Here is a 13,404-nt window from a genome sequence, read left to right as displayed (position 1 = left end):
AAAGGTTGATGGCGGATAATTTGAAATACCAAAGTAACCAGGAGCAACTTCAGGAAATTCTTCCAACAGTAGCATGAGCCAAACTATGTGGTCTTGGGAGTTGTACTTCTGCTCAAAGCTTCATCTTTGATTTTCCTTCTCTGGGTTATTTTGGGTGTGATCTATGATACTAGTGTCCTTGTCCTTTGCTCTGCCCTGTATTCCTCAGGAGAATTGATCGGCTGGTTGGCATTAGATCGTGAGCATCAGGTGCACCATCAAATGACTGTGCTGGTGACGGACCATGGCTCCCCACCACGAAATGCCACCATGGTGGTTTATATCACAGTTACCGACATCAATGACAACAGGCCATTTTTCCCACAGTGTCTCCCTGGAAAAGAACTTCACGTCAAGGTTTGTGAAGTAGCCTTGCCGTGGATTTGTTAGTAATTTAATGTTTTGAGCACCATCTTGTGGTAATTCATGTGAATTTATCAAACTGGCCTTGGTGGGGCATTGCATAGATTTCTAGATAGAAATTATAAATATATGGGGTTTTTTTTCTTTAAAAAAGACATTTAGAAAAAAGAGAATAGATATTTATGCTCTTTGGAATCACCTCCAGTTGTTTTATAAGGAGGAATGTATTCCTGCCCTTTGCATACAGATATGATTACCTCGGTTCAAGTAATGCTCACACATGGATTATTTAACCACTGGTTTGCTTGCACCTTTTTGAAATCCTTATGAGCAAATGATGCACATCACTAAGATGGGAAGTTTAGAGCATGGAACAATCTAAAATTCTAAAATGGTCATTTTAAACTTCTAGTTACATTTATATAATGTACATTTATATGTTTTTGCATCTTTTCCAAAGTGTACAGTATAATTAGCATATTAATTCATGTACATAGTAAGTGAATATATCTTGGAGGTATTTGTATACTTGTAATTTTTAATTTTTCTATTTTATTTTTTATTTTTTTGAGACAGGGTCTCACTAAGTTGCTTAAGGTCTTGCTAAATTGCTGAGGTTGGACTTAAACTTTAAATCCTCTTACCTTAGCTGGGATTACAGGCATGTGCCACCACACCCGGCTGTAATTATTTTTAATGGATGCATTGTATGAATAAAAAGTTTGAGAGCTACTGCTCTAAAATAGTCAAATTAGACAAACTGGGCTCAAATATACACACTGAGCAACTGAAAAAAAGCTATTGAAAATTTAATAACTTTAAACTAATCTTCTGAAACCATATTTAAAGAAAAATTATCCCAAAGCCAAACAGTATCAGGTAATTATATAATTTGCAATTCTATCATTAAAATATTCTGTGCTTAATTGGAGAGTTGAACTCCACATGTGCATTTCAATATTCCAGAAAAATTCCTATTAAGAAGATATGTTTCCTGTGAGAGGTATGTTTCCTGAAATAAAGGGCCCTATTTATCTTAAGCATATTTTGAACTATAACAACTACCTTTTAAACAATGACCTGAGAAGGTGAGAATGAGATGCTAAAATTCTTTAAAAACATCCAAAATAGATAACTGTTTTGTTCATTTGATTTCCATCATTTTAATTTATTTATTTATTTGCAGAATTAGTTCAAATGCCCCTGATAATTTGTTCAAACTGAGTAAAAGATTTAAATTTGTAAGGTGGATCCTTTTCATGGACTTTCACCCATGTAACTTTTCTTATGGTAGACATTTAGATGGTACATGGATTTTAAAACAGTTTTTAAAAAGGCATAGTATAATGTGTCCTTTCATTTAAAGGCCCACTGATGCTTCTTTTTAAAATGTTGCTGTCTTTTTTGTAAGCCATGTGTTTTTGTGACAGGTTTTGGAAGGTCAACCAGTAAATATGTTGGTCACAACTGTTTTTGCAAAGGATCTTGATGAAGGAAGTAATGCAGAAGTTCTATATTCAATCTCTGCAGGTAAAACTTACTAATATTAAGTCTGAATGGTTTTCAGAATTTCCTTTGTCATTTATAAGCTCTCTATCTTCTTCCAGGAAGTGGCATCCTATTTTAATTATTCAGAATTCTCTAGTTAAATTTGAGTATAACAAAATTAAAAACAAAATTTATTTGCTATTGCCAAGAATCACTTCATTTTAAAAAAATAATCTCATGAGTTTAGTGAAAACTTTTCTATGTCCTAAATAGAAACCATCCACCTTAAATGAGTAATTTGTACTAATCCAAGGTACAGATCAACTATTACCAGAAGGCAAGTAGTAGCTAGTAGATAAGAAATGGTAGTTAGTGTGTTACAAGTGCCAAACATCTATGAATCTATATGAAGAGGGACTGCTCTTAACATCAGTGTAAATTATACCTACTGGTACTGTACCATAAATTATTACCATATATGTGTTGTGTATGTGGGAACTTCATTGCAACAGTTTTACTTTTATGTCTTAAAATTTGCAGGCCTCAGATTTTTTCTGGTGATTAGGTTTAGTTTGCATTGTATCTTAGACCATTTTAAAAGACATTTGGTGCTTTGTCTTGTTTGACACAGACAATAAAACAAGAGACAATATTGCCATTGCTTGCAGATAATTTGACTGTCTTCATGGAAAACCCAAGATGTACTACTATAGGCAAAGTATTGGAATTAATAGGGTAGTATATTTTTTTTCCCAGAGCCACGTACAAAACTCACTAGCACTTTTTAAATTAGGCAGTTTTTCAAAGATCTCATTCCTTGTAGTGAATCCATAAAGAACTACAGGGTGAGGGCAGATTCACTGCAAAGCTAATGAAGCTTAAGTTTCAAGGTCCTTGACTATGTGGCCTTCTCCAGGAAATGGGGGTGGTAGGCAATTTATACATTTTTCTCTAGGAGGACCCCTTAAATTATATAAACTTCAGAACTCCCTAAATCAGGATCTGTGCCTATTAAGAGGCAAAGGGAAAATTCCAATAAAACATGTATAAGACCTGTATGAAGAAAGTTACAAAATATTAATGAAGATAAATGAAAAAGGCAAATGAAATAAATAGCCGACCAATGAAGTTAAAAACTGAGTCATGTTCATACTTAGGAAGTCTCTATATCCAAAAGATGAAAATGATTTAAATATATAAATTTGGTGTATTTCCAATTGAAACCTCACTGAATTTTGGTGGAATTTGACGAACTGATTCTGGAAGTCACACGGAAGAGCAAAAATCACTGAATAACTAACACAATGTCAAAAGAACAACAAGGATATTTACCCTCTGTAATTAAATCCCAGTGGCTTAGAAGAAGGCTGGGGGAGGCAGGAGGATCACGAGTTTAAAGCCAGCCTCTGTAACTTAGTGACGCCCTGAGCAACTTAGTGAGACCCTGTCTGTAAATAAAATATAAAAAGTTCTGGGGATGTGGCTTAGTGGTTAATTACTCCTGAGTTCAATCCTCAGTACAAAAAAAAAAAAAACTCTGTAATTAAGACAATATTGCATTGATTCTTTGATTAACAAATAGACCAGGGGAAGAATAGAGAACTCATCCCACATAAATGGAGACTTGTATGAAAAGATACTATCAGCAAAATAAAATTATATATCTATCTCTCAATCTATCAAAGATGAGGTGGTTTAAGTAGGAAAATCCTTGAAATCTTGCAGAAGAAAATATGAGAGATTGATTTGACATTAGCATTGAGGACAAAGAATGATTTTTAAGCAAGAAAAGCAAAAATTTACAAAGAAACAGATCAATAAAGCTACATTCAAATTTTAAAAACGAGCCTGAATCATCAAAAGCATGTTAAAACACACTCAGCCTTGTTGGCATAACTACTCTGAAGAAGAGTGGATGATATCTAATCGAATTGGAGGTGTGCTCCCAGTGAGCCCTTGAAGTTTCATTTCTACCTCAGAGAAACTCAGATACGTGCAGAACAAGACCTGTAGCAGAATATTTATTGAAGCATTGCTTGAATTGCTTACATAATATGGTAAAGTACTCTACAATGAAATTGAGTGTATGGAGCTGTGCATACATGATTCTGGAAAAACCTTGAATTTTATGTAAAAAAGGCAGGTTACAGAAGATAAAAACAGTGGTTCTCAGTTCATTGTGTCACCTCTTTTTGGGGGAGTTCCACATGTTCCTCTCATCACCTCCTGGATCCTGGGCAAGTTCTCCTTTCATGTTCCTATGCCCACATCCTGATTTCTTTTCCTGTAAACATTTTAGAAGTTCTTTCCAACTTTGCAGGTCACGTGAACAGTGTTTTGGAATAGTGATTTTGCAGAGATAATGAGCCTACTGCAGCAGATCTATCTAATATTTTCACTTAATTTTCCTTTTTGCAAAACTGGTACATTATAATTTTACATAATAGTGGGATTAGAAGAACTATATTTAAAGACAGTTATTCTTTCTCCTTTTAAATTTTATTCTTAATTTTTTGTCTTCCCATTAATTACTGCTCAGCTTTTCTAATCTCGTAATTTATTCTAATCTGGTCCCAGGAAGGAAAGTGGCTTTTCAAGCGTGCATTCAAAGATCTTCCTCTGGTAATTAGGTCCGTAAGACCAGTAAGATCTTTGTATTATATTTTTTCCTGTTTTATTCTGAGCAGGGAAAGAGAACATGGTCCACCTATGAAAAGCCACAGGGGTGAAGAGGAACACACATGCACGCATCCTTACGTTGGGCTATAATCCTGCTGTAATACCATTATTTAAAAACAAGCAAAACCATGTTATACATATTTTTGAATGTAAGGAATAGATACATAAACCTTCACTTCAGTTAGGTAAAGTGGCTTTCTATGAATAAAGAAGAGAGGAACGAGATCTGGAGGTATATATAGGCCCACTGATTTCTTTATACTTGGTCATTTCATTTAAAATCTTGAGGAAATGTTGAGAATTGATCAGCCTGGTTTCCAAAATAACTTTTAGGATGTAAAAATGCAGTAATTTTTATCTCATTACAAAATAGAGGCAACTACAAAATATAATAGAGAAACAAGATAAAAATTAGTGAAATGGGAACAGAGATTTGAATCTTATTTGTGAGAACACGCCACAGTATTCTGGTGAGACTAAAGTGAGTGCATTGTATCACAGAAATCGTAACTAATAAATGTTACATAACTTCTTGCTCAATATCTGAGTTTCTTAAAGGCAGGAGTTCTTTTTTATTTGACCTTATATGTTTGATAATTGGTATCATTCAATACTAGTGACTTTATCCGATAGGGCTTTGTCTGCGGCTTTGTTTTGTTTTTTCCATTTTTTTGGTGTATTCAGGTTTAATTAAAGAATAAAATCTGCTATTTAACTCAAGACCCTGTGGTATCAATCTGAATTATAAACATCTATATGAACTTATGATATATTTTTGTGCATAAGTGTGTCTGTTCTCTGTCCACTGAAAAGGCCTAGAAATGAGGATCAACCCAGAAATAATGAACATCCCTAATGTCCAGGATATGGTCTCCCCAAACCATTTTCCACCAAAAGGAACCAGAAGTCTTTAGAGAAATGACTGATTATAGATGTTACACAAGAAATCTACAGGAAGAGTCTGCACCATTTTGGTTTCTGCTCTGCCCGTTACAAGGAGTTTTTGAAGATCATTGGAATTGCATCCAAGTGGTCCAGGAGTCATATTTAAGATGATCCCAGTGTTCAATAATATGAGCACCATTAATGATAGTAATGACAATATGTTGAAGGAAATCTGTTTAATATCATGCTTAATAATTTGTAAAAAAAAAAGACAGAACTGTACTTATAGTTGGAACATTGGAGGATATTAGTAAAGCCACCCATTATTTCAAAGATAGTTAAAAGTTTAGCATCAAGCATTTATCTTGTCTTTCCTGTAATAAACTGTTCCTTTGGTTTATCAAAAAAATAGATGAAAGGCAATTTCTTTTATTGAAATATTCCAACTCATAAATGAGCATACAGCATGGTAATGTTGTATTTTTTGCAGTCCTTATGAGTCCATAGATCTAGGCTGTGAATCAACAAGGTCAACATCAAAACCAAAAGGCAGCCAAGCAGGTGCTTTTGTAGGGAAGCACCGTGTTTGTGCTGTTGTCTGGCGGAGAAATCCACAAGAGTCCCATCAGTTTTCCAGATTCCCCTTCCAATTCGACAACCAGAGGAAGATATGAAGCCACCTGTCAGCAATGCAACAACCCAATTTAAACCATGAGAAACTTCAAGAGACATGATTCAGCTTCTTCACCAGATGAATTACAAGGGTGAAATAGAGAGATACACCGCAGGAATGAATGACTTCAAGAAATATGAACTCTACAAACTTTATTTTGATGCTAATTTGAAGAATCCAACCAAAAGATATTTATGGGACTATCAGAAATCTGAAAACTTCCTGGATATTTGATGATGTTAAAGGATCACTGTTATTTTTAAAACTATTTCATGGTACTATAATTATTTAAAAGCATTCATTATCTGTTAGAGATGCATGTTGAAGTGTATATAGAAGGAATGATATGATTTCTGGAAATGTTATGATTTCCTTCTTGTTCAGAAAGAAATGGGAGATGGGAAATATAAAAATTAGGAATAGATGAATTAAGATTGTCCATGAATTGATAATTATTGAAGCTAGGCGGTGACAGCACAAGAAAGTTGATTATGTCATTTTATGTACTTGTTTAATATGCTTGAACATTTTTTAAAAAAATTATTATATTTATAGTTCATGGTCTTCTTGTCTTGTTTAATTTAAATTTATTTGAACAGATACATGAAAACATAAAAGATGTGCTTATTAATGTGGTAGCATATGACATTTCGATACATTGTTTAAGGTTTGAGTCTGTCACCTCCAAGATGTTCAAGCTGTCATGGAACTTAAAGGCAAATACATATTCCAAATGATCATAGATACATTGGATTAATTGGTTTTCTGCCTGGTCAATTAACATTTGTTTCTTAATTTGTGTGTGTGTGTGCGTATGTAGAAAATTATTCTGATCACTTTAAGATCGATGCCAACAATGGTGAAATAAGAACCACCACGATGCTTTCACATGATTATCGACCTTCCTACAGGATGACGGTTATCGCCAGTGACCAGGGAGTACCTGCCCTTCATGGAGAGGCAATTGTTAATATTCAGGTATGTTGTCACCATGAAATGTGAAAGAATATTCTGAAGGTTTCATTTGACTTGTATACAAGTGTAGAGAGTGAAATACATTCAATACACGAATATTATTTTAAGATCACTTTGCACATATATTTATTTCTTTGTGATCCCTAGGAATTGATTTAAATCCATATACCTTTTAGAATTAGTTTGGGGCAGTTCTTGACAAGGCATTATCATTCCGTGGGCATTTAGGTTGCTTTGTTTATGTTGTGTCTTTTCTTTTATTATATCCTAATGGGAAGGACCTGGTAAATTGTGAGGAGAAATTTGTATGTAAACAATGGCCATATCACAAATCACTTAGTGTTTTGCAATCTTTAAAGCTTAGAACAGTTGCTTAAGATCCATAAAAATATGGATTAAAAAATATGGATTATAAAAGCCTTAAAAAAGGCTTTACTTAAATCAAACAAGTTCTATGAAGTCTTCAGATAAGAAAAGCCCTCCAACCAAAGTTAAGACCGAGTGACTGCATAGGTAGAGTTCTTTGTTGATGCACATGATAATCAGTGATGTTAATATAAATATATGTATATAAGCAAGAATATATTTCCCCTACAATTCTGTTTTCAGATTATATTCTTGGTGGATTTAAGAAATAAAGATTTGGAGAAAAATCTACATGGCTATACCTCAATTATTTTTAAAATTTCAGACAAAGATATATGCTTTTTACATGTACAAAGATGTCATTATGGATAAATTGATCTCTAGGATTTACAGTAATTTGGAGAACTAGCTGTCCCACATTTCCTTTGAAGAACCACAAGGTTATATTTCAGCTTAACCTCAATATGGCCTCACAAAACTACCATTTCACACATCACAAAAAGTGGAAAATCATGTCATTTCCTATATCATAAATATCATGCAATTTTTAATCTTATGAGGCATGTTTTCTGACCAAGTAACATGTATATATTGCACAAATAGGAATTAGTTTCCAAACTAATATTGTATCATGTATTAGTATTTAATATTATGTTACTATTTTATTAATTGCTTAAAAATACTCCAAACTCACAGCTCTTTTTTTTATTCTTGCTCCAGGTGATACCACTCTACAAAGGGAGAGTTATCATTTCTCAGAACATCAGACATTTGGTTATACCAGAAAACTTGAAGCCGGCAAAAATAATGAGCTTGATAAAGTCACCCGATCACCTTCAACAGCATCACAATGGAAAGCTACACTTTACCATTGCTGCCAATGACAAGGATAGTCACTTCGAAATCCACAGCTCAACGGGAGACTTGTACCTTTCTAAGGCTCTTGATTATGAAACGACATCTCATTACCTTTTCAGGGTGATTGCTGAAGATCGGGGCAGACATCCTCCCCTGAACAGCACCGTCTTCCTCAGTATTGATGTGGAAGATCAGAACGACCATTCTCCAACTTTCCAGGATGAGTTCATTGTGATAAGTGTCGAAGAGAATGTGCCGGTAGGAACTCTGGTGTACGAATTCCATGCCAAAGACGGCGATGGTAGCTTTTTGAACAGTAGGATACAATACTTCATCGAATCCCACCATCCTGGAGTGAATCCATTTCTCATCCACCCCTCATCTGGCATGCTAGTCACCGCCTCCCCGCTGGACAGAGAGAGTACCCCAGCTGTCATCCTGACAGTAACCGCCTCCGATCAGGCTGTGAACGTGACAGACCGGCGACTGAGATCACTGGTAGCAAAAGTGGTGATTTTGGATGCAAACGACCACAGGCCCACTTTCACGACATTCCCCATCGCCTACGTCAGAGAGGATGCTGCGGTGGGCTCCGTGGTGCACCACGTGAGTGCTCAAGATCCAGATGAAGGAAGGAATGGAGAAGTAACATACAGCATCCTCTCAGGAAATGACCACATGACCTTCCTGCTGGATGAGTCGTCAGGTACAGTGTCCTGTGTGTCACTTTAAACATTTTCTATTTAATTTTGTTGTGGTAAGAAAACTTAACACGAGACCTACTTTCTTAACAAAGTTTTATTTGTATAATACGTTATCTTTGACCATGGGTATCATGTTATACAACAGATTTCTAGAGCTGATTCATCTCATTTAACCAAAACTATGATTTCTCCCTTTCTCCCTCCATCCAGCTGGACAATCCCCATTGCACTCTTTGACTCTATGAATTTGACTATTTCAAGATACCTCCTATGAGTGGAATAATGAAATATTTATATTTCTGTCATTGGCTTATTTTACTTAGCATAATATCCTCAAAGTCCATCCATGTTATCACATATTAACAGAAATTCCTTCTTTTTTGAAGGCTAAATAGTATTCCATTTGACTCCAGTTCTTTTGGATAAACATCCAGAAGCGGGAATTCTGGGTTGTGTGATGATTTTCTTTTTTTTCTTTTTTGAGAAATCTAGAAATGTTTACAGCTGAAAATTTTTGCATTACTACGAGCAGTATTCAGGGTTTCAGTTTTTCCACATCCTTGCCCACTCTTCTTGTCTTTTATTATTTGACCCCTGCCATTCCAGTAATTATAAGGTGATATTTCATTGTGGCTTTTAATTGCCTTTAACTGATGACTAATGAGAGTGAACATTTTTTTTTTCATTAACTTGCTGGCCACTTGTATGGCTGTTTTGAAGAAATATGTATTCAAGTTCTCTGTTAATTTTAAGTTTGGTTGTATTATTTTTTCCTTATAATTGCAGGAGTTCTTCATATAGTTTGAATACGGAGCCCTTACTAAATGTGTGTGGCTTTCCAGTATTTTCTCCATTCCATAGGTTGCCTTTTTTGTTTGTTGTTCAGAAGCTTCTGAGTTGGATGTCTGTAGTCTGTGCTTTTATTATTCACCTCATGAAATCACTGCCAGGACCAATGTCATAAAGTTCTTTCCTATATTTTCTTCTAGGATTTTTATAGTCTCTGATTTTACATTTGAGTACTTAATGCATTTTGAGTTTATTTGTACATATGGTGTAAGATAAGGGTCCAACTTGATTCTTCTGCCTGGAGGATATAAGATTTTCTCACATTTCTCCTTCATTTCTTGAAGAAACTATCCTTTCCTCATTGTGTATCCCTGGCACTTTTGTCCGAGATTAGTTGACCATACATAAGTAGATTTATTTTTTGGCTCTCTACTCTGTTCCACTGGTATATCACTGTCTTGAGGCCAGTGCTATACAGTAGCTTTGTAGTATATTTTGAAGTGAGTGTGATTCCTCCACCTGTGTTCATTTTTCTCAAGATTACTTTGGCTTTTTGGGATTTTATGTGAATTTCATGATATTTCTCTGTTTCTGTAAAAAGTGTTACTGAAATTTTGATAGAGGTTGCATTGATCTGTAGATCACTTTGGATAGTTTGACTGTTTGAACCATATTGAGTCTTCCACTCCATGAACATGGGTTATCTTTCCATTTGGTTGAGCCTTCTTTAACTCTTTCATCAGTGTTTTGTAAATTTTGGTATAGCAGTTGCTCACCTCCTTAGCTAAGTTTAGCCCTAAGTATTTTACTCCTTTTGGTGCTATATTAAGGGAGCTGTTTTCCTAATTTTAAGTAGCTTCTTATTAGTGTATAGGAATGCAGTTGATTTTGTATATAGATTTTATATTGTGTAACCTTACTGAAATTATTTATTATAAGAGGTTTTTTTTTTGTAAAATCACCAAGGTTTTCTATTTAATAGATTATGTGTTCCGCAAACAAGGATATTTTTATTTCTTTTTTTTTTCTGATTTGGATGCATTTTTACCTCTCTTTCAATTAAAGCTTCTTATTACCTATTTACATTTATCCTTTTAATATTCCTTCCTTTTAAAATAATAGTTCTCAAGATGCATATGCTTTAAAAATGTTTGAGTTGTTACACTTTTTAACTTATGTATGATAAGTGCAGAGGTAGTACTTTGAGAACGAACTTTAATTTGCCTGTTTGTTAATAGTAGCTACACTGCAGCTAGCTCACATCTCACAGGCTGAATATACAATAGCAAACTTCTTTGCCCCCAACAAGGGACCTTGCAGTAAGAGATGAAGCTAAAAGTAAATCAAGGCAGGAACGTGACAAATCAATACCACTATTTAAAGACTTAGACACATAAACTTATCTTTATATTATGTAAACAAATATTTGTAAATAATTGAAAATAATATATACATGTTTTAATGGTTGAATTCATGTGGACATTAAGGGTGTTGCTTTTCACATCTATTGTACCCTTTTGTGTTTAGAAGATCACTGTCAAATACTTTGTGAAAATGTCTCTCACTGTGACTTCAATTGTTTGCTGCCACTTTGTTGCCACATAACAACTACTCTAAGTTTTGATGTAACTTGATGAAAGAGTATATATATACAAAAAGTAGTGTTCTGAATTTGGAAATGAATTTCCTTCTCCTTTATTTTCAGGAAAAATTGAAAAATTAATAGACTTCTATCTCATTCTCTAAAAGAAAAATTTCTATATAAGCCTCAGGAAAAAATCTCAGATGTACACCATTTGGCCCAACTGTTAATAAGAGCATTATTTGGAATGGAACTGAATGTACAGGATTTGGAAGTCATGATTGTAGTCTGGCTCTATTCTGTTGGAAATTTTCATCAAAATATTTATTAAATCCTGTGCATATGGCTCCATTCTGAGGCATGCATAGACACCACCTAAATGCCCAACTGACAGGGAGATAGTCCAGACACAGGCTGGGGCTCTCCAAGGACCTATTTCAATGATACTTAAAATGTTTTCCAACATGACCAAGGAAGGTCTATTTCAGATTGTTAAAGAGAATGAATAAAATTAGAATTGTATCTCAGTATCATGGTTTTTGAGCAATTGCAATGGTTGTTTCAGTTGAGATATTTTTCAAAGACTTAAAATGGTAATAGCCAAATGCATCCATATGAGGTGAAATTTTTTCCTCTCACAAGATTTATGTTTCTTATAGAGAAATGGCTTTAGTGGCTGTGAGATATGACGTGATGAGTAATTATTGAGAAACTATTTTTATAAAGTTTGATTTCATAAACCTCTTGAATTATTTGAAGAAAAGTTCTTAAAGGATGAGAGAAGAAATCAGCAGTCCTAAAAGAAAAATGTGACAATTGGAATCTTTCAATGACTAGCTTTGTGAAGCACTTTACTCATATGGATTATGTGCTTCAATGGCAATATGATAAAGCCATGTTATAGCACCCTTGCTCTTTATTGTAAAAAATAAAATAAAATAAAACAGTTAACTCAGATTAAGTGTAAAGAAGCCAGAACTCTTTAACAAAAATCAACATCTCACCAGGCATGATGACACATGCTTGTAATCCCAGTGGCTTGGAAGGCTGAGGCAGTAGGATTGTGAGTTCAAAGCCAGTTTCAGCAACTCAATGAGACCCTAAGCAACTCAGCAGGACCCTGTCTGTAAATAAAATAAAATAAAATAAAATAAAATAAAGTGGACTGGGCATGTGGCTCAGTGGTTAAGTGCCCCTGGGTTTAATCCCCAGTACCAAAAAAAAAAAAAAAAAAAAAAACTCAAACATCTTTAAGTAATGTAGTCATACTCACATTTTTATAACGCAATCACTTTTAAACATGGAGTATCATGTGACATAAGAATATGTGTTGTTAATATCACAAATATCGTTTAAGTGAGGGAAATATTGGGTCAGCAAGTAATTTTATGTTTTTAATCAGTGTATTATAATCATACATAACAGTGAGACTCATTGCAGCATTTTTTATACTTGCATAAAACATAATTTTCTAATACTTCTCCTTTTTCTCCTCTCTTCCCTCCCCTTGGTGCCTTTCCTCTACTGTACTGAACTCACTTCTCTTTATTTGTCTTTCAGTTGGCATATTATAATCATGCCTAACAGTGGGTGTCACTGCAATGTCTGTACATGAACATTGCACATTGGTTGATTTCGTTCCCCAATGCCTCCCCTTTCCCTTCTCTCCTCCCTCCCCCTTGATATCCTTCCTGTACTCTACTCCCTTCTATTTTTTGAGGTTCTGTGTTTTATTCCTTTCTTCTCTTTATCTTCTACATATTCAACCCTTGACTTTCTGAGTCTGGCTTATTTCACTTAGCATGATGTTCTTCAGTTCCATCCATTTACCAGCAAATGACATCATAATTCATGCCGAGTAGTCCTTCTGGGAGACCATAGATGGTTTTTGAATTTTCATTCATCCCCATAAATAAATTGATTTTTCTGACTAAAAAATGTGAACTGTTAATTCTGGATAATATACGAATTTAAAGTTGGTTTAATATAGTCATTCTTTAACA

At 34.5% G+C, this 13,404-nt stretch overlaps 1 protein-coding gene across 1 annotated transcript in view; it reads left to right on the top strand.

Annotated features, from left to right (window-relative positions):
- Nucleotides 1–13,404, top strand: part of Dchs2 (dachsous cadherin-related 2) — a 138,394-nt gene that overhangs the window by 59,439 nt on the left and 65,551 nt on the right. Inside the window, 4 exon segments of the mRNA XM_077803107.1 lie at nucleotides 209–396; nucleotides 1,833–1,932; nucleotides 6,948–7,105; nucleotides 8,189–9,032. Of these exon segments, the coding sequence (XP_077659233.1) occupies nucleotides 209–396; nucleotides 1,833–1,932; nucleotides 6,948–7,105; nucleotides 8,189–9,032 (1,290 nt within the window).

This window comes from Urocitellus parryii, chromosome 10 (genome assembly GCF_045843805.1).
Source record: "Urocitellus parryii isolate mUroPar1 chromosome 10, mUroPar1.hap1, whole genome shotgun sequence".
Classification (NCBI taxonomy): domain Eukaryota; kingdom Metazoa; phylum Chordata; class Mammalia; order Rodentia; family Sciuridae; genus Urocitellus; species Urocitellus parryii.
Note: the sequence above shows the minus strand (reverse complement) of the source record. Positions and strands in the feature narration are given on the sequence as shown.